The 27843-nt window shown below is 39.1% G+C and overlaps 1 protein-coding gene across 3 annotated transcripts in view; it reads right to left on the bottom strand.

Moving 5' to 3' along the window:
• Nucleotides 1-27843, bottom strand: part of TTC27 (tetratricopeptide repeat domain 27) — a 182670-nt gene that overhangs the window by 52473 nt on the left and 102354 nt on the right. For 2 of the 3 annotated variants that reach the window (XM_048843605.2, XM_048843604.2), the window contains 3 exons: nucleotides 18503-18616; nucleotides 7838-7933; nucleotides 4301-4423 (listed from right to left, as the gene is read on the bottom strand). In XM_048843605.2, coding sequence (XP_048699562.2) covers nucleotides 4301-4423; nucleotides 7838-7933; nucleotides 18503-18616 — 333 coding nt within the window. The remainder of the gene's footprint in view (nucleotides 1-4300; nucleotides 4424-7837; nucleotides 7934-18502; nucleotides 18617-27843) is intronic. The other variant, XM_048843606.2, reaches the window with a different exon arrangement.

Below are 27843 nucleotides of genomic sequence, written 5' to 3'. Positions count from 1 at the left end.
CTACTGCTGTGATAATCAACACTCCCCACAACACACCTTTCAAGATCCATGGATCCTATGCATGCCTATCACAATATGTGGAATACCTTATCCAGTGCATTAAGGCCCCAACAACAACTAAATGGGTAAAACAAGACAATCACTGCGCTCTTGGAATGAACTCACACAGAAAAATAATAAAAGACAAAAACATCATCTGAGGGTGAACACTTTTCAGAAAGCGACCACTCTCTATATCTGACCTCTCAATCCTCATTCTTAGAGGAAACCTGCACAACACCTTCAAAAGATGAGCCTGAGAGCTTAAATTCATAACTTTGCTAGACATTAAAAATCATGGACTGAATAGACACATTGGATTTATGGTTTATTACAACAATCTGTAACCCACTAATAACCCCTCCCAGCTCCCTTCCCCCCATGACTGAAGAAGTGTTAATGGGCCACTACACCTTCAATGATCTCTTGAAATGTGTTATCTTCTAAAAAAAAAACTGTTCCACCTAGTACTGAGTTGTGACACACTGAGTACATTTCCCAGACTTGAAAAAGAGCTCTGTATAAGTGCAAAAGCTAGTCTCCGTCACCAACAGAAGTTGGTCCAATAAAAGATATTGCCTCACCCACCTTGTCTCTGTAATGCACAGACAGTCAGAATAAGAGGGTGAAACAGGCTTCCCAGCTCTTCCTATTGTTGTTCCCCTGCATGAAGTAACATTTGTAATGTTTTGTGGTTTTGCATTCATAGACTTCTCCTGTGGTGACAAGGACGATCGCTGACATATGGATTGCTGCCTCTGCAGCTGCAAAGCTGGGCTCTGTTCCTGGCTTTTCCCACCCGAGGAAGAAGGGGAAGCAGTGTTCTAGGGCTCCTGCACATGAGGGAGTCCCCACCCCATTCCAGGAGCTTTCTTTCCAGGAGCTCCTCCTCTCTCCACATTCTTGCTGTCTCTCTAACACGGCAAGTGGTCAGGAGGGCCAAACCCCATGCAGGCTCCCCACAACTATGTCCCCAAATAGCTCTGTCCTAGGGGGAGCAATTCCCCTCCTCCAAAGCAGTGTCCATCTCACAAGCATCTACTGCCTTGTTACACTGGCACTCCTCAAGGTGGAAATTCACAGGTAAGTCAAAGGCTGGGGAAGGTGGGTGAGGAGCGGGGCTGGAACTATCCCCAAGTTAGGGTAAGGAACAAGTTCCCACCAAGCCTCCACAATGATGGAGGGAAGGGTGTCTTGTCCCTGAAGATGTCTTAAGAACCAAGCTAGCAGCCCTCTCCTCTGATGTCTCGCCTGACCCTAGTAAACCACAGTGGGTTCAATGGCTTGAACTAATGCAGGAGAAGCTGAGGAGGGAGCTCTGCTCCTAACAGCCCTTCATTTACACCTTTGACACATACCAAGCAGCATGGAGGGGGCAAAGCAGAGAGGAAGTAGTGGGTGTAGGTCTATTTGCCAGCTGGCAAAACATGCAGTTCTCTGGCTGAAGGTGAAGTGTGTGCACAGGGCAGGTGCTGGAGGCTAGGGGCCATTACTGAAAGGCTGGGTGATATTTTTAAACCGGATGCCTTATTCAAGGTTTCAAGAACATCTTAGCTTCTATAGCCATTGCCCTCTCCCTCAAATTTATGCTCCCAGTAACATTTCCATTTGGTACAAATGCCCCTCTTTAGTTTTCAGTAGTATTGACAGGCTCAGGACCCTTTCCTCAGCCTACTTTTTTACCACATCCATGAAGACTGGTGTCTGCTCTTCAATAGGTCTATTGGAGGAATGCAACAAGTGAAAAAATTGGAATGACAAGGTCAGTAACTAACACCACACTGTGTGTTCACAACTTAAATTGCTCTTTTTGTATAAGTGTTCTGTTTTGCTCCTTGCTTGGCACTGTGTTGCTCTTTTGCTGGCTCACTTTATGATACCAGATTCCACTAATTATATTCATATTATGAAATAAATAAGTAGAGTCATATCCAATAATCATACAAAAATCCAGAAAACAGTTTACTAAACTTTAGTAACCTCTTGCTCTTAGCAAATTTTATGCGGCTATATGCACTCTCCCAGTTATCATTGAGGCTTTTCTCAAGTATATTGGATCTAATACATGAATCTAATATATGCTGCAGTACTAATTGTAGCACTACTTTACCTCTTCACTTCTGTATCTGCATTGTTGATGTTTGTAACTTTTTTGTCAACCAAGAATTCAAAAGTAGAAATAAAGAGCATGATATGACTCTAGGGCTTAATATTCCCCCCTTAATATTCTTCAGTGTTTGACCATTTTGTAAGTTTTTTCAGCTTTTCATTACTCTCATTTTAAAATAGCAATCCTGAGAATCAGGTACAAAGCCTTGTCTAACACAACTTGCTCTGAGGCTGCTCCATCCACTGACAATATTTCGCACTCGCAGATTCTCATGCATTTCCACACGTCTAGTTACAGTGTCTTTTTAATAGGAATATTTCACATTAATAATGCTCTCTTGATAATGAGCACAAATATACTCACTCCTTGTCTTACAGCTAAATCTTTTTTTGTCGGTTTGCTCTAGATCTAACCTTGTTTTCAGTACTGTTGCTACATAGCACTTACATGGTGTTATGTATTTTCAAAGTGCTGTACAAACATCAATTCTGAAAGCAGTTTCCTGTGTCAGATACTCTGCCTGAATGCCATTTTCATAACTCCCTATGGGCAGTTGGTGCATTTAACTAGAACAGAATGTGTTTCCAGGAAATGGAAAATATTGACCTCTATTTCTCTACTGTACTGAAAGAGTCCTTAGAGTAGCACAGTATCCCCAAGGCAGGCATAATGTGACATGGCATTTGGCAGCGAAACACAGATCTGTCAGTTTATAATTACCAAGATCTAGATATTGGCCTAGTATAATTGGAAAAAGTTACATAAGGCATTAAAAGAAATTCTAGGTTATTTGTTTTAATTGACAAGTTACAATTCTATATAAAAAGACTACAAACTGCCTCTGCAACCTTAACTCAATGTAAGCCCAGTCTTTCCATGTATGGCTTTAAATAGGTTCTCCATGTATCAGTAGATCTGAGTAAGGTGGCCAAGAGACTAAAGAGGAAAAACTTTCACCTTTCAGAAAGTTACGTGCTACTGAAAACAGGGTTTTTACCATGGATCTTATTTTATCAATCTTCCCACCTGGACATATTAGCATAATCAGAACACATTTAAAGGTATAAGCAAACAGGTAACATATCCAGTAAGCATTTTCTTAAATTCCTTTCATCAATGCTTTAGCACCAGTGTATTTTCATTGGTGTGAGCAAAAGGTAGGGCTAATACAGACTAGCCACCAGCAGCTTTATACTACTGTGTCATCAGCATATGGGGTTAGATGACAGCAGTAAATGTCAACTGGCTGGCCTACCCTAGTGCTCCCACTGCTGGTCACAAGTGCTAGTGCAATGGAGGGAGAAGTTCAGAGAAACCTCAGCAGAGAAACAACCAAGCAGGGAGAGTTAAAGTGGAACTTTCAATCTTAAAAACTGCATTTCCCGACTTGAGTATTTGATTTATCTTAATGATTCTTAAAACTATGCCTTTTAAAAACAAAACGTACAGCATATGTCTGTTTGAGCTACCGTTAAATGAGAACTAAAGTTAAGTAGGAATTATAACTGGATTACCTATTTTCACACAGTCAGAACTCTTGTCCAGGCCCTCAGCATCTCCCCATTTTGATTATTTGAACCTCCTAATCTGTAACACTCACATTGTACCCCACCATATAAAACAGTCTTCATTGTCCTTAGCCAGGACCACATCACCCTTCTCTCTCTCTCTCTCTCACACACAATCAGTCACGCTATCAAGTTCAAACTTCTTGCTCTCACCTCCAAAGCCACTTCTCACTCACGCATTCCTCTCCCAACATGTCCCCAACCACAGGTCCTTCTCAGTTCTACCAATGATACTAAACTCATTTGCTGCTTGTCCTCTTTCCCCACAAATATTTTCTTCACACACTTCTCCTTGTGTATGGACACTGACCGTGGGCTGACCTGTACTACCCTCTCCCAGTTCAAATACCTTCGCCAGACCCACTTCTGCCATGACACCTACAATAAATCAGCCATTGTTTGAATTGCTAAATAGAAAAAAGTTGGGTGAGTTCATATCTATTTGTACTAATACATAACAGCTCTGTGTGTATCTGCATGTGTGTACATGTATACAGTGCGTAGCACAACAAGATTTCTAGGTGCTACTGTAATATAAATAACAAAATCCAAGAAACTCAGCTCAGAAACAAGACTCTCTCACCTTCCCATGCTGTCCTGCTCTTTCATAGCAGATTACTACAGCTTCCCACATTTCCAGCTTCTCAAAGATCTGGAGAGCTGAACTTGTGCACCCCAGTTCAAAGAGTAAGCTTGCAAGTTGGTGCTGAAAGTCAAAAATAATAGAGAAAAGTTAAATGCATGTTCATTATCATTTTTAAAAAAGATGTTACAGGCATTTCTGGCCTTAACAGGAAACACAAAAAATACAAGAAACATTTCTCATGAGATGTGTAGCCAAATTTTGAAGACTAATGGGGTTGGGATAAAGTTTGGATAACTTCTGGGTGATTAATCCCAATCAAGCATCTGAATTTTGCTCATCGCTGACAAATCATCCTAATAAAAATTCCTTTGTATTGTTTCAAATATATTTAAAGTAAACTTGTCCACACAATGTAACAATCTCCATAAATAATTTTTGATGTGAAAAAATTGGAAAAATTTAGAGCTCCTTCCAGAAGGCACATCAGTCCAGTTTGAGCAGCCATACAGATCTGACTTAAAGGAAAGACAAAGATTTGAGAGCAGACACATTGCAATACAATATTTATTTAACTTTTAAAAATAAGTAATTCCATTTTAAACTAACCTATTAAGCTGTGTTTTCTAGACTTTGAAGTTTTTTGTTTTTTTTAAAAAAGAGATTAATATAGCAATATCCCCTTCAGTTTTAAAGAAATTATAAACTTGCTTACCACATATAAAATACATAATTTTATTTGTAGAAATATATAGAAATTTACTAAGTAAGGCCCCAATCCTGCAATGAGATAATGAAGGCAACCCCCCTAAGCTCATTCGGAGATCAAATTGATTTAATGGAGCTCTATGCAGGTACAAGCATCCACATGTGAGCATCTCACTACAGAATTGGGATCTATAGCCTCTGCAATTTGATATGTATTCATACACGTTATCACTACCATACAACACCATCTTATTACAGCAATAGTACCCAGAAGTCACCTACTACAGGACAGGCTCAATAAGGAAAATAACAAAACACCACTGGCCATCACATTCAGCCCCCAGCTAAAACCTTTCTAGCACATCAACAGACTAAAACCCATCCTGGAAAACGATCCCCCACTCTCACAGGCCTTGGGAGGCAGGTCAATCCTCGCTTACAGACAGCCAACCCACCCCCCCCCCCCAACCTGAAGCAAATACTCACCAGCAACTACAAACCACACCACAGAAACACTAACCCAGGAACCAATCCCCGTTGCCTTCTCTATCCCCATATCTACTCTAGCGACAACATCATAGGACCCAACCACACCATCAGGGGCTCATTCACCTGCACATCTACTAATGTGATATATGCCATGTGCCAGCAATGCCCCTCTGCCATGTACATTGGCCAAACCAGACAGTCTCTACGTAGGAGGATAAATGGACACACATCAGACATCAGGAATAGTAACATACAAAAGCCAGTAGGAGAACACTTCAATCTCCCTGGACATTCAACAACAGATTTAAAAGTAGCCATTATTCAACAAAAACACACTTCAAAGAGAAACTGCAGATCTACAATTCATTTGCAAACTTAACACCATCAATTTGGGCTTGAATAGGGACTGGGAGCGGCTGGCTCACTACCAAAGCAATTTTCCCTCTCTTGGTATTGACACCACCTCATCAATTATTGGGAGTGGACCACATCCACCCTGATTGAATTGGCCTTCAACACTGGTTCTCCACTTGTAATGTAAGTTACATTATCTTCATGTGCCAATATATATTTATGCCTGTACCTGTAATTTTCACTCCATGCATCTGAAGTGGGTTTTTTACCCACAAAAGCTTATGCCCAAATAAAGCTGTTAGTCTTTAAAGTGCCACTGGACTCCTCGTTGTTTTTGTGGATTCAGACTAACAAGGCTACCCCTCTGATACTGCGTTAAATATACCACCAGATAAGACTACGCACAGTCTGACATCTTTCAAATAGCATGACCTTCCACTTAAAATTAAAATGTAGCTGGAAAAAAATGCCCTCTTCATCCTACAAAAAAAGAAGCTGCATGACTAGAAAATAAGAGTGCTTCAGCTTTGGTATTCCTCTTGTGGGATGAGGTATCAGATTCCACAGGGGAAAAGAGGGAATTATTAAGAAAATCCATCACATAGTGGAGGAGGGGAAGTGGGCACTAAAGGGACTGATGGGGGAGTGGGCCTGGATCAAAGTGAAAGGCCAACATCTAGGAGGCAGAACCTTATTGAGGTATAGGAGGACTTCAGGCTTATGTGGAAAATGGAAACAAACAGGGTTATCTCACCCACTGACCCAGAGTACTCTGGCCATGACCCACTTCCTATAAGACTTGGTCTACCTCATTAATGGGTAGATGGAGAGACAGGAAGCAGACCCCTAAGAATGGCAACGCTTTTCATTTGTGGTATTTTGGTAACTGTAGAACACACTAACTCTATTTGTTCCATTTTCTTTTGAAGAATTCTTATTCTGTTTTCCATTAAAGCAAAAAACGAGAAGACCATGCAGAAAAGCTGTTTTGCAAGCAAACATCTCTAAGCAAGCAGTCAATTCTGTGTATGATAGAAATGTATATAAAAAAGCTGCACATGTTCTAGAATTTGATTTCTTTTTTTCTTTCTTTCTTTTTTAAATCTACATATTCCTATATTGTTAGGTTCATCCAGTTTTTTCAACAAGTTTTCCAATTTATACATGGTAACATGCAGCAGACAGTGGGTTTCCACTGCAGCTTCTAGGACATGGTGCTTCACAAAATAGCACACAATATCAAAAATAATTTGAACATGTTTCAGAGTGGTAGCCATGTTAGTCTATATCAGTAAAAACAACGAGGAGTCCTTGTAGCACCTTAGAGACTAACAAATTTATTTGGGCATAAGAACCCACTTCATTAGATGCATGGAGTGGAAAATACAGTAGTAGGTATATATATTATATATAAAATTATATATATACACACACACACACACACAGAGTACATGAAAAGATGGGAGTTGCCTTACCAAGTGGGGGGGTCAGTCTAACGAGACAATTCAATTAACAGTAGAATACTAAGGGAGGAAAAATTACTTTTGTAGTGGTAATGATGGTGGCCCATTTCAAAATGTTGACAAGAAGGTGTGAGTAACTGTAGGGGGAAATTAGTATGGTAAAATCAGTTTTTGTAATGACTCATCCACTCCCAGTCTTTATTCAGGCCTAATTTGATGGTGTTCAGTTTGCAAATTAATTCCAGTTCTGCAGTTTCACATTGGAGTCTGTTTTTGAAGGTTTTTTGTTGAAGAATTGCCACTTTTAAGTCTGTTATTGAGTGACCAGGGAGGCTGAAGTATTCTCCTACTGGTTTTTGAATGTTATAATTCCTGATGTCAGATTTGTGTCCATTTATTCTTTTGCATAGAGACTGTCTGGTTTGGCCAATGTACATGGCAGAGGGGCATTGCTGGCACATAACACACTGGTATCACATCTGAACATAGTATCTAGAGTAAATATCATACTGGTAGTTTGTACCTCTATGGCCCAGTGTGGAAGCACCTGACAACTGTAGAAAATCTTCATTCGTTCAGATACCAATGGTTTCTTGTCTTCAAACTGATCTACAAGTGCCTACAAGTACAAAGCATATTCAATTATTATTTATTTACATTTATTTAAGTATAAAAAGGTGCCTGAGACTGTAGGTGCCCTTAATATAAGCTACAAGACAGCAGCTATAACAGTATTAGGTATTCAAGTGTAACTTATCAGATGCTATAATGAGATAAAAATAGACATTTTTATCAGAGAGATAGGCTACACTTACACACAAGACAATTAATCAAATTTAAGCCCTCCATTATATACTAAAACATACATAAAATCAAACTTCCAAGAGCATACAAACCTTATAAAAAACAACAGAACCTTACATTGCATAAAGCAAGAACAAGAAAGAATCAAATTTCTAATTCCCACCCAAACAATTTAGCAATTTAAAAAACCCAAACAATAAAAACCCTACCATTATACATATGTTGAGTAAATGGTGCTATGCAAGAATATTTGACAAAAGATGACAGGAGTTAAGGTGACTTCAGCGTATATATTTCAGTGCTTTGTTAACTTTTTCTTAGAGAGAGAGAACACTGAATTACCTTAAGTCTGAAGTTTGTTGGGAAAAAAACACACCCAAGTAAAGCCCACTGTTCTCCAAGTCGTACTTTCATAACCACACCTCTAACATAGAATACACTGCTCTCATTGGGAAGACAATTCGATTCATGTTTTTCTTCAGGACAAATGTGAATTTATGAAAAATAAATTTATGTTCTTGCCTCCCATCTATCTCCGTAAATTAGTTTTGCACAGTAAACCTGTCTCAAGTCAACATCTAGAAATTCAACAGAGCTAGCAGGATGATAAGAAAAAAGTGTGAATTATTTACAACTAGAAAGTAGATTTGGAATTTTAAAAAAAGAATCTCCTTCAGATGGATGTACCAATAAATCCACATATCTAAAATGGAAGTGCATGTAAGGCCAGAGATAGGTTACTTGCTTTTACATAATTAATCTGACCATCAAATCTCATATTGAACTCAGCCACTGAAAGCAGAACCCTAAAAGGGGTCCTCTTGCCACTACGTACGCACAGCTCAGCACAGAGACAAATTAGAGACATGTCTGGTCCTTTTCTCCCTCAATTCTTGTCCACTAGGGCAGAAAATACAAAGACTCCAAAGAAGTGGAGAAATTAGGTTGTGATCTGTGGAGGCAATACATTTTGAAAACTCTAGTTCATGATTTACTAACCTAGCTCAAGAATGTCAAAAATAGGTGCCTAATGTTAGCAATGTCAGTGATATGACTTTAAAATTATTGAGCAACTTGGAAATATCAGTGACTTCCAGCAGTGCTGAAACAAATTTTATAGGGGGGTGCTGAGAGCCACTGAACCAAACTGTAAACCCTGTATATAATGGAAACCACTTCAAGCCAGGGGTGCAGCAGCACCCTCAGCACTCCTAGTTCCCGCACCTATGGTGACTTTAGTGGATGCGGATGGGCGCTTTGCACTTTTGAAAATCAAGCCAGTGATTTAGAAGCCTGACTGTGGATTACAAGCCTAACTTTAAACACCTATTTTTTAAAATCTTGGCCTTTGTTTAAATTCTCTCCCATGAAATTGTTTCTATGGAGCCCTAGTCTCAGAGATTAACCAGAATCTAACTCCAGGTGCCTGTCTGAGGTGTATTTACGGCATCTTCCATCAAACCAGAAAGAAACAGACTAGTAATGTCAAATTCTTATGCATAGTTCTATATAGTCCAAGGAGGGATTCAAACCATCTTTTAATGCGCCATGCAAAACAAGAAGATTTAGATAAAGAGAATAATTGGCCACGGTCTATAGTTGCAAACTGTATTCTGACATGACTGAGAAGAGTAGGCTACACTTTTTTATACACATTCCATTAAAGCAGAAGATAACAGTAAAACTGTCCAGTTCATTAGGTGTGTGTCATTTATTTTACAAGAGCTGTGCAGGAACCGGAATTCCTGTTTGGTGGGAAGTTCTGTGATTTTTCAGGTTTGGTTTTGTTCCGAATTGAAAAAAAAAAAAAAAAATTCAAAATGTTCTGGAAAAGATTAGTTTTGGGTCAAGTGCTCCATTTCATTAAAATCTAAATGTTTTGTTCCAATTTAGACTTTTGTTTTATATATTATAATTTATAATATAATTTCAAAATTTATTTTATGTTAAGTCATATTGAAACAAAAACATGGAAGCATTCCTTTTCAACCATAGCAAAATGCTTTATTTATTTTTAAAATGTAATTTTATTGAAATTGATATGGATTCCTGCAGAAAGCTTTAATTTTGAAGCAATGGCATTTTCTGGAAGCAAAAGGATTCATCAGAAAATGCCCAGCTAACTCCATCTTCTACACTGGACGCTTGGAAACAGCTTAATGTAAATAAAATGCTGTATTAGAATATGGTTATTTATAAATAAAAAAGGACTCCCCGCCCCCATCCAACAGAAATTAATGACTGTACTCTGTCTGCAGTTCCAAACTACTACACATGAAAGTATCTGAAGATTAAAAGCTCCCTGGATATGAAAAAATGCAACAGACCACAGCAGCTCTTATAATTCATAGATTTAAGTGCTCCCAAGTATGTTTTAAGAACAGGGAGCTGTTATGGTTGAGTATGCCAATGATCTGTGGATAACAGATCATTGGGATTGTATTGAACTGTTTTTCTAACTGATGCTTGAAAATTTAAAATGTGGCTAGTGTGTAGGGAGAGAGAATCCTACCCTTACTCCATAGCTGAAAATCAACCACACAACTATAAATCCATAAAATTTACAAAGTCAACAAAACTAAATGAGCAACTCTCTCTCTCACACACACACACACACCCCCTGCCGCCCCCCACTCCAAAAAAACCCTTCCCACTTAATCACTGCCTTCGGGAAAAGCCTGTGTAAACAGAAAGGTTTTGCAACATACCCAAATGTTGAAGTCCCTCTTGACAATTTGTCTTGCTGACTAACACCAAACTGGACAGTTAATAGGGAATCTGGGTACAGTGAGCCAGTTTCTATTCCATATTCCTGGGGGAATTCTATGCCACTGCACATGCACAGAATTTATGTCCCCTGCAGAAAAATGACTTTGTGATGAGGAAGCAAAGGGAAGCCACAAGAGTGGTCATGTGACCTCTGGACCAGATCCTTTTCATCATTACTACCACCTGGCCATTTATTCACCATTTTGTAGTTCTGCATTTGATTTTTTCTTCCTAAGTGTAGTACTTTGCACTTGTCTTTACTGAATTTTATCTTGTTGGTTTCAGTCCAATTCTTTAATTTGTCAAGGTCTTTTTAAATTCTAATGTCCTCCAAAGTGTTTGCAAGCCCTCCCACCTTGGTTTATGAACCATTCAATCAGGTGTTCTTAACAAGAGCCACTTGATTATTCAAATAGAACACTTCAATAACTACATTAAGGCTGCAAAGGGCACTGCCACCTCATCTCTAGAATTTGGTGTCATTATCCTCTCAAAATATGATCTAGTCGCAGCTTCCTTAGCTTCACCCAGATGGAAACAACAGGACAGTCTCCTTCAGCAAGATTCCAAATGAGAACAGAAACAGTTCATTCATGCAAAATCTTAATTCTGCCCCTTTGAGCATTTGTTTTATGACTTAATTTCACTTTAACATAATGTTTTTCAAATAATGTGAAACATACTATTTTTTCCCTTTAAATTAGTTGTAAACTGCAGTTGTGCATTTAAGTTCTTTTAACTGTTTTTGCATTTATTTTTTTCATACATAGATCATTTAAAATTGGCCAAACCAATTCCCAAATTTGCCACCAAAAATCACTTTTAGTTAGGTCTCAATGCTTGGAAACAAAGTCTGGAAAGAAACCTTTATAAAAAGTCACTAGTTTAATGTTCCTCTTAAAACAATGTGAACAAAAAATAACGTGCATATTTTACATATGTTTCTAATAAATTATTCTGTTTCATAGTAGAACTTACCTTGAAACAATGGTGAAAGACTCTGATCTCTTTCATACGTTAACGTACTAGTCAGGCGAATCCTGTGTCACAACTATGGCTCTGAGTGAACATCTTTAAGCACAAGTAGTCTTTCAAGTCAGTGGAATTATAAGTTTAAAGTTATGTATATGTTTAAATTTGAGCATGTGTCAGCAGAGAACATAGTACATTCTCCCCATCATTCCTTTCTCTCAGTCCATACCTGCTCTTTGCACTCAACCAGTATAGTGTCTTTCTGGGCATATTAGGCACTCAGAAGTGCTGCGGCATATTTCACTGCAACATTTCTGCCGCCTCTGTTGTCAATGCTGATAGAGTATCAGTGATAGGAAAGGACTGTTAAGCACTACCAGAGGAAGTATCAGCAGGACTGAGAGAAAGCTTAGGACAAGGACATTTATGAGGTGGGCTGAAGAAGGTCAAACCCAAGAGAAGTAGTCAGCCCTTTCTCTTCTCTCTGGACTTACAAGAATGATAATATGGGCTTCTTAAGGCCAGCCTTAGGTATATGTGATATTGCTCTAGGGGTTAGCCAGCTTATCTAGCTCTACAAAGGCTTAGCATCACCCTAAACAGAATCTGGGATATTTCCCCATCTCTGTTTATATGTAGGGTGATTCCAACATTTGCAAATTCAATGCCTCGAAGTTTCCACTGATATCTCCTTTAAGACCCTGGGCAAAGAATCATTGTATCAAGGGCTGTATCTATATTTTGGACAGGAAGGAGAAACTAGATGGTAATCTGTAGTACAGATCTGACTGATCTTATACCAGATACCATTTATTGCTTTGCACTGCAACCTTTTTCCCAAGTCAGGCATTACAATAAAGAGATATGCTGAAAAAATTATGTCAAAAACTTGGGCTAAAGGCACAACAGCTGCATTCTTTGAGAGACTGAGTTCATCCTCAAAGACACAAACACAATGACATGGCCAAATCAATCTTTTTTAAAAATAATTTTTAAGTACCGTGCTTCATTGTTTAACATGTATCCCATTTGAATAAAGTCATGTCTCCTTATGATCCTTTTCACCTGTTACTGTGTTTACACTGTCCAGAAGGGAACATTCAGAAGGAATCATCTTGCAATTTTTCTATTACTATATGGTTTAAGTCTAACTAACCTTATGTACCTGCAGTTCATTTAACTAACGCATGGTATGTTTATGAAGAATACATCACAATATCAATGCATTCTTTATGTAAGCTATTACAAGAAAAAGCCTCATCTCAACTTGATTTCAAAAAATTAAGATTCTGCACTGATAAATGCTTGTGAGATTGCAAAATAGCTTTTATAATTTAAAAATACACACATTAGAAAACCCTAGCAATTTGATTATTACATTAAAAAAAAGACAACTCCATTCAACAAGCAATTAAAAAAGAAAACAAAGGATATCAGTGAAAAGTGTCTAAGACATGGTTATCAGTCACAAATAGTTATTCATTTCCTGATTCTCTCTCTTTGTACGTAGAGATTTTGTTGTTAACAGTACCCTATTTCTTTACAGAGGTAAAAATCTAGAAAATGAATGAAATGTTCCATCTTCCAGTATTTCAATTAGACTTTTGACCTACCACACGCACTGAAATTGGAGGACGGCTTCATGTTACCAATATTATTACTTTTTTCTGAAGAGCCCACAAAGAGGAGAAAACGTTTACATCTACTCTTTTATCTAACTAGTCAATCTGAGTACAAGCTTCCTAACCACAGACATTCAATTAAACTAAGCTTTAACAATAACAGTTGCTTTTTGTGATGACAAGTGTCAGAAGATGGTGGGAATGTATTTGACAAAAAAATGCTCTTTTGTATCTGCATTTTTACTCTCCTCAATCAATTACAAATTATAACACATCTTTTGTTAATTTGACTTGGGGAGGTCTCAGTGGGGGCAGAACAGGACAAACAAGTTCAGTCTCTCTAGTCCCGCGTTTGATTAAACTGTTTCAGAATAGTCAGATTCTTACTATTTTTCCTCTTTACAACACTTCTTTCTTTCCCAAACTTAACTGCCCTAACACACATGAAAACCTGAGTGATATCTAGTTAACTTTCGTTGAGAAACTACTTGGCAGAAAACACTCTTCCAATGGCTGAGTCTGACCTAGGAAACACAATATATGGTAATGTAATGGCACCCTTCCAGCTTGAAAAATGGTTGTGTAAGCACCAAAACCATTTAATTATTGTGTCGTGCTACAGCATCATGAGTGACTGAAGAGTCCAATTCTTGAGTTCAAGTGCTTGCCATATAGTTAATACAGGTGTAAAGAACAGGGCCATAAGATGAAGCCAGCACACTATTAGCACGTGAGACCTGCTCTGCTTTCCTCTTTGCTTTCTTCATTTTTTCCCCTCTCTCAACCACCTCTCCTCTGCCTCTGGATCCCTGGTGCAGAGCAGCCCTCCAGCATAGACTGTTAGCTGCATCTTCCCAGCTAGCGGTGTCAATGTTGACAGATTTGAGGCCTTGTCTACGCTGATGATATAAGTCGATTTAAGTTATGCTAGTTAAGTTACGTAACTTAAGTTGACATAACTTACTTTGACTTAGCGCGGTGTCTACATTGCGCTGTGTCAACGGGAGAAACTCTGTAAACTTAGCTTCCGCCTGTCGTTGAGGTGGAGTACTGAAGTCGATGGGGAGCGATCTCTCATGGACTTATCGTGCCTTCACCAGACCTGCTAAATCGACGCCACTACAGCAATCGCAGAGGCGCCAATTTAGCACCACACTGAAGACAAGCCCTGACTTCCTGTTGCAAACGTTCTTGAATGAGAGTTTTTTTATCTGTATAATATATGTACATACACACACACACACACACACACGAAAAATGGATTCAGGATGAGGTGGAGAGTCCTACTGAAGAATCATTTATTGCACACTTCTATTTCTAGGCAACTTAAATGGTTGTACAACTCTGCATCTGGGAAAGCGGGGAAGCATTACATTAAAATGTGTATAATGTCCACAAACATTTCCATTCTTTATGCTTTCCAGTAACATTTAAAAATTTTAAGTAATATTTTAGGCATGGCAAGCCATCTTGCTCACAGACTCTGTAGGAAAATATGACATATCCCTGAGCCTTATCACAAATAACACAATACTTACATTTACAGCATTCAGGTAGTTATAATATTATGCATTAAGGGATTAGATCAGTGGTTCTCAAACTGTGGGTCAGGACCCCAAAGTGGGTCGCAACCCTGTTTTAATGGGGTCACTGGGGCTGGCGTTAGACTTGCTGGGTGCCAAAGCTGAAGCCCGAGCCCCACCACCCAGGGCCAGTGCCAAAGCCAAAGCCCAGGGTCGCAGGGCTCAGGTCATTGGCCCCCTGCCTGAAGCTGAATCCCTTGGGCTTTGGCTTTGCTCCCACCAGGGGTGGTGGGGCTGGGCTTTGGCTTTGCCCCTTCCCACCCCGCCTGGGGCAGTGGAGCTCAGGACAGCTCAGGCTTCGGTTCCCCCTCCTAGGGTCGTGTAGAAATTTTTGTTGTTAGAAGGGGGTCAAGGTGCAATGAAGTTTGAGAACTCCTGGACTAGATGTGACATTATTGACATGAACTGGGACCGTATAGATTATTGTTGCAACCACGGTCATATAGTTGCACCAAATCTTGTACAATGGCAGTCCAGAAAGGTGTCTATGGAAAGGTTATGATCTGCTGGTTATAATTATGCTATCCGTATGCATGTATCAATTTTATAATTGAAGTTATGAATATTGGCTATGTACTTGTATCTCAATGTGTTTGATTCTAAGTGGCATTAGTGAAGCATTTGGTCAGCTTCTTGAGAAAGGAATTTGCAGATTAAGTGCCCAATCAGGAAACACTTAAGTGACAATGGACCTTGGGAGACTCCAATCCACATGAGAAGTCTTTCTGAGAATGTTCAAACTAGCATGTGAGCAAAGGTTGCCGCCTGCAAACTGAGTCACGCATGGACATGTGACTTGCCCAGGTGACTACAAACTCCATCTTGTTGATGTGATTTTGCACAGGAGAACAAAGGGGTTTCCACCACCAAGAGAAAGAAAATAAATGTTCCTGGAAACCCCTCCATTTAGTCTTCAATCCTGCTTCTTACCTCTGGAGGAACCTTGCTACACTGAAGCTCTGAACAAAGGACTGAATGACCCATCCAAACTGTGGATTTACTCCAGAGACTTGACTTGAGCCTGCAGTTTATTCCATCACTGCTACAAGCTTGAACCAAGAACTTTGCCATTACTGTATGTAATTGATTCCATTTTACCAATTCTAGCTCCCATCTATATTTCTTTCTTTTATTGATAAACCTTTAGATTTTAGATTCTAAAGGATTGGCAACAGCGTGATTTGTAGGTAATATCTGACTTGTATATTGACCTGCATCTGGGGCTTGGTCCTTTGGGATTGGGAGAAACTTTTTTCTTTTACTAGGGTATTAGTTTTCATAACCATTCGTCCTGATAACGAGTGGCACTGATGGTGATACCGGGAAACAGGAGCGTCTAAGGGAATTGCTTATATGACTTATGGTTAGCCAGTGGGGTGAAACCGAAGTCCTCTCTGTTTGGCTGGTTTGGAGAGGCTTAATAATAAAGGAAACCCAGCCTTGGGCTGTAACTACCCTGCTCTAAGCAGTTTGTCCTGAATTGATACTCTCAGCTTTCTCCCGCCAGAGGCAGCATCATTACACTAGATAACTGTAAAAGAAAGTGAAAACAATGAAGAGAGCCAGTGATCATCCAGCTCTCCATGAAGCAATACAAACTGCTCAACAGACCAATTTGGGATCCTCTGAAGTAAGTAACTATTTTGATTTCATAACTGTCATTGGATTGGAAAGACAAGGAAAAAATAAAACAATGAAATAAGTTGAGTTAGCCCAGCATGTGAGTCCTTATTCACAAGTTACATCCAGCCCCCTCTGCTCTTGGTTTCGGACTCCAGAGCAGCTGCTTCCAACTGACAAGTCTGTTAAATGCACATTCCAGACATTAGAGGTGCAGCAAGCACACACAGTCACCAAAATTTAGCTTCACACCCACACTCCCCTCCCCTGTTATTTATAAATTATATAGATTTTGTTTTTTGGAATGTTGGAGATTTTGTTTTTGTTGGAGGGCCTTTTGGGAAGAGCATTTACAACTTACTCCTCAAGTATCTCATTTAGAGATACATTTCTAGCAGTAGTATTTTCATTTTTAGATTCAGTTTCTATACTTGTATTGTCATCAAGCCATTAAAAGGAAAATCATTTTCCCCTCAGTAATTACATGCACATTAGTGTACATTCCATTCCTTTTCTATTTTCTGGACCTTTATCTACAAACAAATGACCCTTATTTTTCTTCATTATTTCTCCATTAACAAGGTTTGTCACTGATTCTAATACCTTTATTACAACATTCCCCACTTCATTCCACCCCAGTAATTTTGAACCAATACCCTTTGGGTCTAGGCATAAAAATCTGGGAGGTTTATATCATACTGGTCTTCTAATTTTATTGCTAACTCTGGCCTAATCAAATCAAATTCTTAACTGACATTTAAGAAATAAATCTGCTCAAGATTTCCATGTAGTTATCTGTGGTGCTGACCTACATAATAAAAAAAAAAATGTATCTAATATAATGGTCTAAGACAGGGATTGGCAACCTTTGGCACGCGGCATGCCAGGGAAAGCCCCCGGTAGGTCGGGATGGTTTGTTTACCTGCAGCATTGGCCGATCGCAGCTCCCACTGTCTGTGGTTTGCCGTCCCAGGGCAATGGGGGCTGCGGGAAGGGCGGCCAGCACTTTCCTTGGCCTGCGCCGCTTCCTGCAGCCCCCATTGGCCTGGAGCCACAAAGGGGTCCCAGGGGGATAGCCAGGAAGGAGGGGGGGTGGACGGGGCATTGAGGGGCAGTCAGGGGCAGGGGTTTCATAGGGGTCAGGGAGAAGGGGTGGTTGGATGGGGCAGGGGTCCCCGGGGGGTGGGGAGCGCAGAAGGTCCGGGGGCAGTCAGGGGACAGGGAGGGATGGATGGGCAGGAGTCCCAGGGGAACCATTAGGGGACAGGGAACAGTGGGGGTTGGATAGGGCAAGAGTCCGGGGCGGGGGGAGGGGGAGTCAAGGGGCAAGAAGCAGGGGGCATCAGATAGGCCTCCCCTAACTGGCCCTTCATACAATTTCAGAAACCTGATGTGGCCCTTAGGCCAAAAATTTGCCCTCCCCTGAAACAGATGCATGGGAAATGCCTGCTGACCATGGACATGAACCAAGTTTAAATTTGTAAAGACGGCAGACTATTTTAAAAAATGCTCCACAGAAAAGTTCTATAGAATTATAGGTAAACACACCTCACAATTGAAATATTTTCTGGATTTTGTTGGCTAATAGGTTTTGCATTCACAAACCACTACAAAATAACCATTTCAATGTCACAGAAAGAAGAAAAGTTAAGGAAACAGATTCTGGTTTCAACCTTCCAAAGGCTTAATGTAAAAAAGTGTTTTTATTTACAAAATTAAATTCTTTGAAAAATGCCAGCTCTCTTTCAAAGTTGGCTGTCTAAATGCTTGCAAGAGAATGTGTATGAGGATTGGAGGCAGTAACAATGGACGACCTACCTGAGTTTGCCTCATCGCTCGTTCTACTCGACGAGTGCTTCCTTTCTCAAGCTTTGTCCGGAGAAGTAAGGCTGAAGTATGAATGGCCCAGAATTTAGGTTGTGAAAGTAAACACTAAGGGGGGGATGGGGAAAAAAAAAAAGGTTAAAATTATTTATTTTAAGAGTGGTTAAAAAAATGAGATTTGATGGTAATTTTCAACATCTCTCACTTGTTCAAGCAGGTCTGCCCAAACTGTAACCTATTCTGCAATTCAAATTTTCTGTCACAGTATCTTATTGGTAAATTCAAGACATTATATGTATGCACATTTGCTGGTCTATTAAATAACAATGGACCAAAAATGACTGGACCAAATATTTTATTGCTATGCTATTTCATCTGAATAAAGTTCACCTGGTGTTGTGTGTGTGTGTGTGTGTGTGTGTGTGTGTGTGTGTGAGAGAGAGAGTGAGCATGAGCGCACGCACACAAAGAATAAAACTTGGGACTAGTGAATCAACAAGGAAGCAAGACGGAACAAGTGGTGAAAAAACACATGGAAAGTGATTACAAGAAGGAGGGCTTCTTATTTATTTCCCTAAATAGTGGCTCTGACACAAGCAAAAAAAGTAGTTATTTGGTGTTACCGTATAAACAAAGTTGTGCTCAGCAGAATTTACCAGAGTTGTTAGTAATCTAGTGAATTTTACTTGTTTTGTTCTACACAAGAATCCAGTTTCTTGCTGTGTGGAGTTTTCTACCTGTTAGCTGAAAATATCATTCTTCCCTGGGCTGCTTTGTTTAGCGACTTGGGAGATGAATCTAAGCAGGAGATTTTATATATGCCACCTTCAATGGTGAGGTATTGTCCACTTTCTTTCACTGAGGATTATGCTACGTGTACTGAGAACACTGTGGTCAGTCATTACTGAGCTACAAACTTGACTCTCATGGCTGTAGGCTAGTCCATCCTACTTCTCTCCATAATGAAGCTGAGTGACAGCTGCCCTTAAAGAAACAGTGTGAGGTCACTACTCAGAAAGCCCTCTCTTGATGCCAACAACTTCACCAGTTATCATCCAATCTCTAACCTACAATTTTTCGGGGAGGTCATTAAGAAAGTGGTAGCCAGAGTGGCCTCAACACACTTGATTCCATATAGACAGCTTTAGTCTTTTCCAGTCTGGTGTCAGATGGTGGTATGCTACCATTATCTGTTTGTGCATTTTATTTTTACTTAATGAAAAAAAAGTTTTAACTAGTTGGTGATAGATGTCAATATACATTTCTCACTGAAAGGTATTTCAGCTAAATCCAAGGTTCCCAAATGTCGGAATATAAACACAAACCCCACAACCCAAAATGAATAAGGAACTGAACATTCCTAAGTATACTTTCAGGCACTAAAATTTGGACAAGGGCAACACTCTTCATTTCACAGTATGCAACAGTAATTTGTAGACAAAACAATAAACAGACATCAATATATCTTCTTCAGAGGCACAAAACTACATCTCTCCCTGTCAGTCAACTATTAATACTCTAGAAGCAGCAATAGTTATGACTTCACCTAGGCCTAGACTGAGACTTTATGGGCTTGTCTTCACTACCGGGGTAAGTCGACTTAAGTTATACTACTCCTGACACGTGAATAACGTAGCTGGCGTCAACGTAGCTTAGGTTGACTTACCCCAGCATCTTCACTGCGCTGCGTCGACGGGAGATGCTCTCTGGTTGACTTACCTTACTCTTCTTGGGAAGCTGGAGTACCGGAGTCGACCGGAGAGAACTCTGCCATCAATTTAGCGGGTCTTCACTAGACCCGCTAAATCAACACCCGCTGGTAGTGTCGATCTCTCTGGTAGTGAAGACAAGCCTGTGTGTCACCCTGAGTAAGGTAAAGATGAATAGCTATGCTGTCCCAGAAACAGTACGGGGAAGTAGTTGTTAGTCATAATTCCTTCCCTGGCTCTCCCACAGCTCCAAGAGGACAACAATCTGACAGCCTTTGTCCAGCAGCAGATTAACTTCACTCATCACTCATGCTCAGTTGTGCTGGTTGGTTTACGAGAGGCAGAACTAAGGCTCCCCCCCGTCCTCCCTTCTATTGTGGTGGGGAGTAGCAGCCCTTTGAAACCTGCTCCTCTCTCCCCACCAACCAGCAATCTGGGTATCCCATTTTGCAGTGGGTGGGGAGTACTCAGCCCCTTTTTTTCCCCTCTGCACTGGCATGTGGAGCAAGTCCCTTGTGTACTGTTAGCTATGAAACTGACATGCCTTAACCTCCTCAGGCCAATAAGCCATTGGCTTGGGAGAACTTTTGACTTAATAACAATCCTGGGTTGTTTCAAAGTTAAACAAACAAAACATCAGGTACACTCTTTCATACTATTGCAACACAGCCATGGTAAATTCTCCTGTGATTTTCCTAATTAAAATACATTGTGCACAAAGCAACCTTTTGTAATATACTGTAACTGCAGTGAACAATTGGAAAACAGGTGTTAGTTACTTTCACTTTGGCTTATTTGTAACTCTGTTAGCACTCAGCTCAGTCTCATACCAAAACCTACAAATGCTCACAGTTTCTCATTTTCACTGCCTAATCACAATGTTCAAAAAAGAACAATGAAATGAAAAAAATAAATCATTTAAAGATACTACTGTTTACACTTGGGGTTTTAAAGAATAGCTTCGGAATGTGTATTCGTAAGTATTGGGCAGTCCTCACATTCCCACTGAGTATGTACTCCGAATATACCATAAAATAAATTATTCTAATTATTCTGGGCAGTCTTAAGGCTTTATAGTTCCATCTGTGGCTAAAACCAGACATTAATACACTTCACTATATTTTAAAATAATATACCTTGAAACAATAAAAAAATCAAACTTGGAAAAAACCATACATAACATACTTTCCTGTACCATCCTACTTACTGTAAATTAAGAAAACTGCTTAATAAAACAAATTTCAGAAAAAAAATCTGCTCATTGAAAAAGAATCTTCACAAGAAGTCTTCATTATGTTCATTTTAGAAATTAAAATACGCTGGAGGGTAGGGATAGGATACAGAGGGACCTAGACAAATTAGAGGATTGGGCCAAAAGAAATCTGATGAGGTTCAACAAGGGCAAGTGCAGAGTCCTGCACTTAGGACAGAAGAATCCCATGCACCGCTATAGACTAGGGACCAAATGGCTCGGCAGCAGTTCTGCAGAAAAAGACCAAAGGATTAGAGTGGACGAGAAGCTGGATATGAGTCAACAGTGTGCCCTTGTTACCAAGAAGGCCAATGGCATTTTGGGGTGTATAAGTAGGAGCATTGCCAGCATTTAGTTGGGGATTGGTCCTGCTTTGAGCAGGGGGCTGGACTAGATGACCTCCTGAGGTCCCTTCCAACCCTGATATTCTATGATTCTAAACAGAGAAAAGGAAAAAAAATAAGGGGACCAGCGGTTGGAAGGAGAGAAAAAATGGAAAGACCAACAAAGCTATGTAACTTTTTGTACATTTTAAAATGAGAAAAATCACTGCTTCAGTTCTCCCCAGCAAAGAGAACTCTTCTCCAACCAACAAGGGATCCTGATAATTTTTTTCTTCCATACTTATAAAATGAAAAATGGAAATACTAATACAGCAGATAAATAGATTTTCAGCAACAGACAAGGTGGCACTTTCGTTTAGATGACACAGTATAAATAATGGAGAAGACTATTTCCAATCAGAAATAGTACAGCAATTACTATTTGGGAGTGGGGAGACATTGTGACAAATAATAAAGCAGCGGCTTTGGGGAATGGGAGCATGCTAATGCAAATAATCTTCAACAAGGCTAGCATACTTTGTATCAATCCCATTAAAGAGTTCTAGGACTCCCACCTTGCCCCAAATAAATAACAAGCCCTCCTGGACATGCAAGAGACCCTCAGCCTCCCAGGAGCTCTTCTCTACATGGAGTGCTCTGGCTTCTTAACACCACTCCACTAAATGAACAGCAACAGTTCCAGCAACCCTGCTCCTCCCTCTCCTCCTTTCTACAGAGATGCAGCATCTGTGCCATTCTACTATCTTGCTCCTCTCCTCCTACAGAAGAATCAGGAATGGCCTGAAGCAATTTTACCAGTCAGGGTGGAAAAAGATTAATTGCTGCTCCAGCATCCGGGCAAAAAACAAACAAAAAACAACGCCTAACCTCCACTCGCCAAAAAACCCTGAGTGTCACAGAGGTATAGTGTTATCTGGAAGTTGGTGCCCAAGGCAACTGCCTTCCTCACTGCCCCTAGAATCGTCCCCAAGAATAGTGGTGTCTAGGATATTTTGCGCTTTCCTCCTCATCCCTTTTACAAGAACAGGACATTTGGATTCTAAAGTAACTGGGGAGCTTGAGGCTGTTAAGCTACTTTTTTCTCTTGTGACCTCAAGTGAAAGAGCCACTTGTTCCCTGTTCCCACTCGGCTACTTGCCCAGGCAAAATTTTTACTCTGAAAGGGTTTCTAAAGCTCTGCCATGTTAAATCACCAGACATCAAGCACTTTTAAAAAAAAAATAAGCCTCACACACAAATGAACTAGAACATTATCCCCACGAGTGACTAATTATGAAACTGTTTCACTAATTCATCCACGTAATTTATACTAGAACACTATATCAATACAAACAAAAGCAAAAAGTGAAAGCTTTTGTAAATTATTTCACTTGTGGCAGAGAGGTATTTTCATGCTTGTAAAAAGAAATCAAGTCACACCACAACCTCTCTTTACAAGGCAAGCATTGTGTAAAAAAAAACAAAAAACAAAAAAAACCCTTGCAGGTTAACAAGACCTGTGAGGGAGTATATGGCTGGGCTCAAGTGAACAAAATCCTTTGTTTTTTTTTTCGGCTGGGTAGCACACACACACCTGTTACTTCACTTTTGGTCTCACTTTTTACATCTACTGTACAGTTAATTTATTTTTAAGTGTCTGGGAAAGGGTCTTTCTACATTTTTGAAACAAGGAAAAAACAACTTGGAATATGATCCTGAGAACCAGAAGGAGAAAATGAAATTAGGGAAAATCTGATCTAGTCTTAAAAACACACTTCCAGAGAAGTGTAGACCCCAAATTTAAATCTGTTAAAAGTTTTTATGAAACTTGATCATAAGTGTTTCCTTTAGAAGAAGCTTGGTCGCATTTAAATATTCCCACGCAGTATTTGTAACCCAAAAACTGAAGTACTGATGTTGAAAGCAAAATGAACTAGAAACAGACATGAAAGACTAATTTATTTTCATACAATGGAATGAATGAAGGCTAAAGGGAAACAACCAGCATTAATTGTGAAAAGTTCATTTAAAGACCCTTTCAGGATTAATGTAAAGTATTAGTAACAATGTATCTTGTTAAAAAGGGGGGCCCAATCCTGCAATCAACTATGCACAAGTTGATCCAGTGAGCTCAATGGAACTACCTCAATGCAAAGATATGCTTGAGTAAAAATGCAAGATCTGGGCCTTGCTCCATAAACTGACATAGCATCCCTCCAAGACACCAAAGGCCTCTAAAAATCCATTGCATGAGAAGTTAAGAGTTTAACTTAAGTTAAAACAGGAGAGATTTACACCTGCTTTAAACACACACTTAGAAACACACACAGAAACATGATCACATCTGCTAAATTTTACAACCCCTTCACCCTTATGCCCACCATGACAATTAACACTATACTTTCACTTACTCATGATTAAACCCACAGACCACTCATATCCCACCTCACTGCTGACAATCGACATGGCAAGACCACCCCTGTGCACTGCTACTGACACAGCCAATAGAACTGAGTGCTGAAGTGAAGCATACTGGATCTCTCAAGGCACACATGCACTTGTTTCCTTTGATCATGCATACAGATGGATGTAGGGGGAGGGACACAGCCTCCCTCCCCAGTCTCTTAATATCACAATCGCAGCTCTGCTGAGCTGTTCCAACTAATCCCTCCGCCATTCAATACAGCTACACCTAACAGCGAATGCACCTGGAGTGCATGCAGAGAATTCCCAGTGGTTATTGACTGCCAATAGGGAGGGGAGGCAGATTTAAGGTTTGAACCTTAACTCTATTTCCTGGTTCAGAGTTTTGCTGAATTCAACATTCTGGAAGGGCACGAGGTACTACCAGACAACCTTAACTCTCCATTAACAAAGTTTTTCCGTCAGTGAATACACCATACTTCACATTATGTTTAAACATGGCTAATAGTAAGTGTTAAAATGCAAAATATAGAACATTTGTCATTGTGACAACCACAGCAGTGAGAGACCCAAACTACTACAAAAACAGTTTCAAATGCAAAATCCATCTGAGTGGTGGAATGAGAAGGGTTTAAGGTATACATCAGGGAGTCTTAGAGAAAGGTTTAATTGTAACCGCAAGTTTGGTTCTGATAGCAGATTCCTGTCTTGTCCTGGTCCATAACACAGCAAGTCAGTTTATATTAACATTTTTTGTTCAGCTATTTTGTATATGAACTTGTAAATCTCTGTTTTGGCAAACAGAGGTTATTTACTGAGTTTGGTTTAAAATACAACATAAATAAATGCCTATCTAGGCTGTAGATGTCCTTCCTATTAAAATATATAGGAAACAGAAAATCAAAACAGCACATCTCTCCACAGATAATCACCAGTCAACATAAACATTGTAATTCAAAAACTAACACCACTCATATTCCACTTGCGTTCTGAAGGATGTGCTCTTTTACTTATCGAGTTTCTATCACATCACTATCGTTCAACAACCTTTCGTTGGGCTGAAGGTACTAAGAACATCTAAAATAAACCATACAACTATATTATATATAACTATTACCAAAGATATTTTTAAATAGAACATCCTTAAGTTACACTGACTGTATTTACTATTTTTGTTGGGTTTATAAAGAATCTTTTTTGCCATTCCAGTTTATAGCACCGCTCTATTTAAGTGCAGAAAATAGTTTAAATAGAGATTTAAATACAATCAAAATATTTTGTTGCTTAGCGACTAAAATTTTTGCGGAAAATAATACATTAGTTACAAGCACATCTGGCAATTCACAAGAAATCTATTCATTTTTAGCTATACTTACATCAATAGATTAATTTTACATAATTATCCCAGTACGTATCTTCAGTATTCTCATGGGTGATCTTATTTTTATTAAAAAGAAAAAGAGTACTTGTGGCACCTTAGAGACTAACATTTATTTGAGCATAAGCTTTTGTGAGCTACAGCTCACTATTAAACTATGCTAGCTGTTGGAAAGATTTAATAGTGTATGCATTTAGTGTCATGGAATTTGGATGTGGATTAACCAATTGTTTGTCTTAGAGCTTCAATTCTCTCTCTTTCCTAGGAAAGTCAGAGTTTAAACTTAACAAATCCAAGCATGTTAAGGTATGAAAATGCACAATTTGGGCACCTATACAACCTTAACTCTGCCCTGTATTACTTTGCAACAATTATAGGGTTATGACTAAGTCACTTTAATGTTTGTAGTGCTCCCAGACTAAATGAAACTGAATTAAAAGATACTTGACACTTTTTTTATCCACTCTCTCATGATGTTATACAATTTAAAATAACTAACTCCTAAACTAATTAAGAGATTTACTTGTAAATTCTCAGTTAATTCATTTGACACTTAAAGAATAAGTGCTGTGACTATGGGGAGCATATGCTGTATTTTTTATACATAATTGATAAGTATAGAATTTCTTTTTATATAACCACTCAAAACAATGTAAAACTTGGCAGCCTACAAATCAAAGCATGAAGGGGCATATAAATGTTTAGCATATCTGGCATACAAATACCTTGCAACTACGGCTACAACAGAGCCATGCAAACACCTGTTCTCACTTTCAGGTGACATTATAAACAAGAAGTGGGCAGCATTATCTCCTGCAAATGTAAACAAACGTGTGTGTCTGAGCGATTGACTGAACAAGAAGTAGGACTGAGTGGATTTGTAGGCTCTAAAGTTTTACATTGTTTTATTTTTGAATGCAGTTATTTTTTGTACCTAATTCTACATTTGTGAGTTCAAATTTTGTGATAAAGAGATTATACTACAGTACACTGGCATGACATATGGTATTTCCAAATAATTATTTGGGAATTTACACCACTCAATGTGGTACCTTGGGCACTTTCTATTAATTTCTCATCTTCACAAGTACTGCACAAGAAATGTAGTTAATACTTCATTTAACGTATCATCAGGATGATACATACCAATATGAAAAAAATTGAGAATCTCTAAAGATTTGCTGTCTTGAACAGAAATAAGCTGATTACTTACAGGAATAAGGTCACTTTGTGTGTAAAACAATCTGAGTAGAAGTTGTAAACATCAATATTCATCAATTGCATCTTATTTGCTATAAAACCTTCATATCTTCTATAATTGTGAAGATTTTTCCAGTAGAATTTCACTGCATGTTATTCTAGATACACTATTACAAATTCTAATCCTATTTGGCATAGCTGACTTTCAACATTTAAGAGTGTTATCTCCTTCATGAGATATTGCATATAGGCAGTGTAAATCCACTCATATATTGAAAATGTAAATGTCCCACAAATATAGCTGTTATAAGCATTATGTTTCTAGTAAGGATAATTTAAAAGGACATAAGCACAGTCTTTAGACAGAGAGAAGCAGTCTCTAGGCAGAAATGAAATTTGATGACTTGAAGAGATTCTCTCTCAGAGGTTTATAATCCATTTAAGAAAGACTAGTCACTGAAGGGTTTTTGCTCTATCTTCTCTAGGACTGTCACAATTTTCAGACTATTTGGACCTCATTTTCGATCACATCCACTTTATGCATAAAGTTCTGATTTTCATTGATCCCTTTGAGAACACGGCCTTGTACTCAGGCAAATGGCTTCTCTAATGTGAGATGTTCATCTCAGAAGAAATTACCTCCAACATTCTATGGATGCAGTCAAGTCTCTTCTTGCATGCTATTATGCCGTTCCTTTACTTCCTAAATTTACTGTTCAGCTAGCTGGTGATAGAAAGTTCTGTGATGTAGCACTGCCACTTCTCGTCTACTGAAAGATAACTACATATATGCTCCTTAATACTGAGTGCCAAGTACATCGGGTCCAGTTCAAAAAGATTAATCCCTAGCACTACTGCATTTTTAAACTGAGCCTTGTAGCACCCATAATGTACCCTGGTTGTGTTGTGTTAATATATTTATTTCTTCAGTACATTACAGTACAGTTGATACAGTTAGTACATTAGCTTTCCACATTAAAAAAAAACAGGTTCTGAATCTTCATTTAGGGAACAAGCGAAAATCTTTTAGTGATCGTTAGCCTCATCTC

Source organism: Caretta caretta, chromosome 3 (genome assembly GCF_965140235.1).
Source record: "Caretta caretta isolate rCarCar2 chromosome 3, rCarCar1.hap1, whole genome shotgun sequence".
Taxonomy (NCBI): Eukaryota; Metazoa; Chordata; order Testudines; family Cheloniidae; genus Caretta; species Caretta caretta.
Note: the sequence above shows the minus strand (reverse complement) of the source record. Positions and strands in the feature narration are given on the sequence as shown.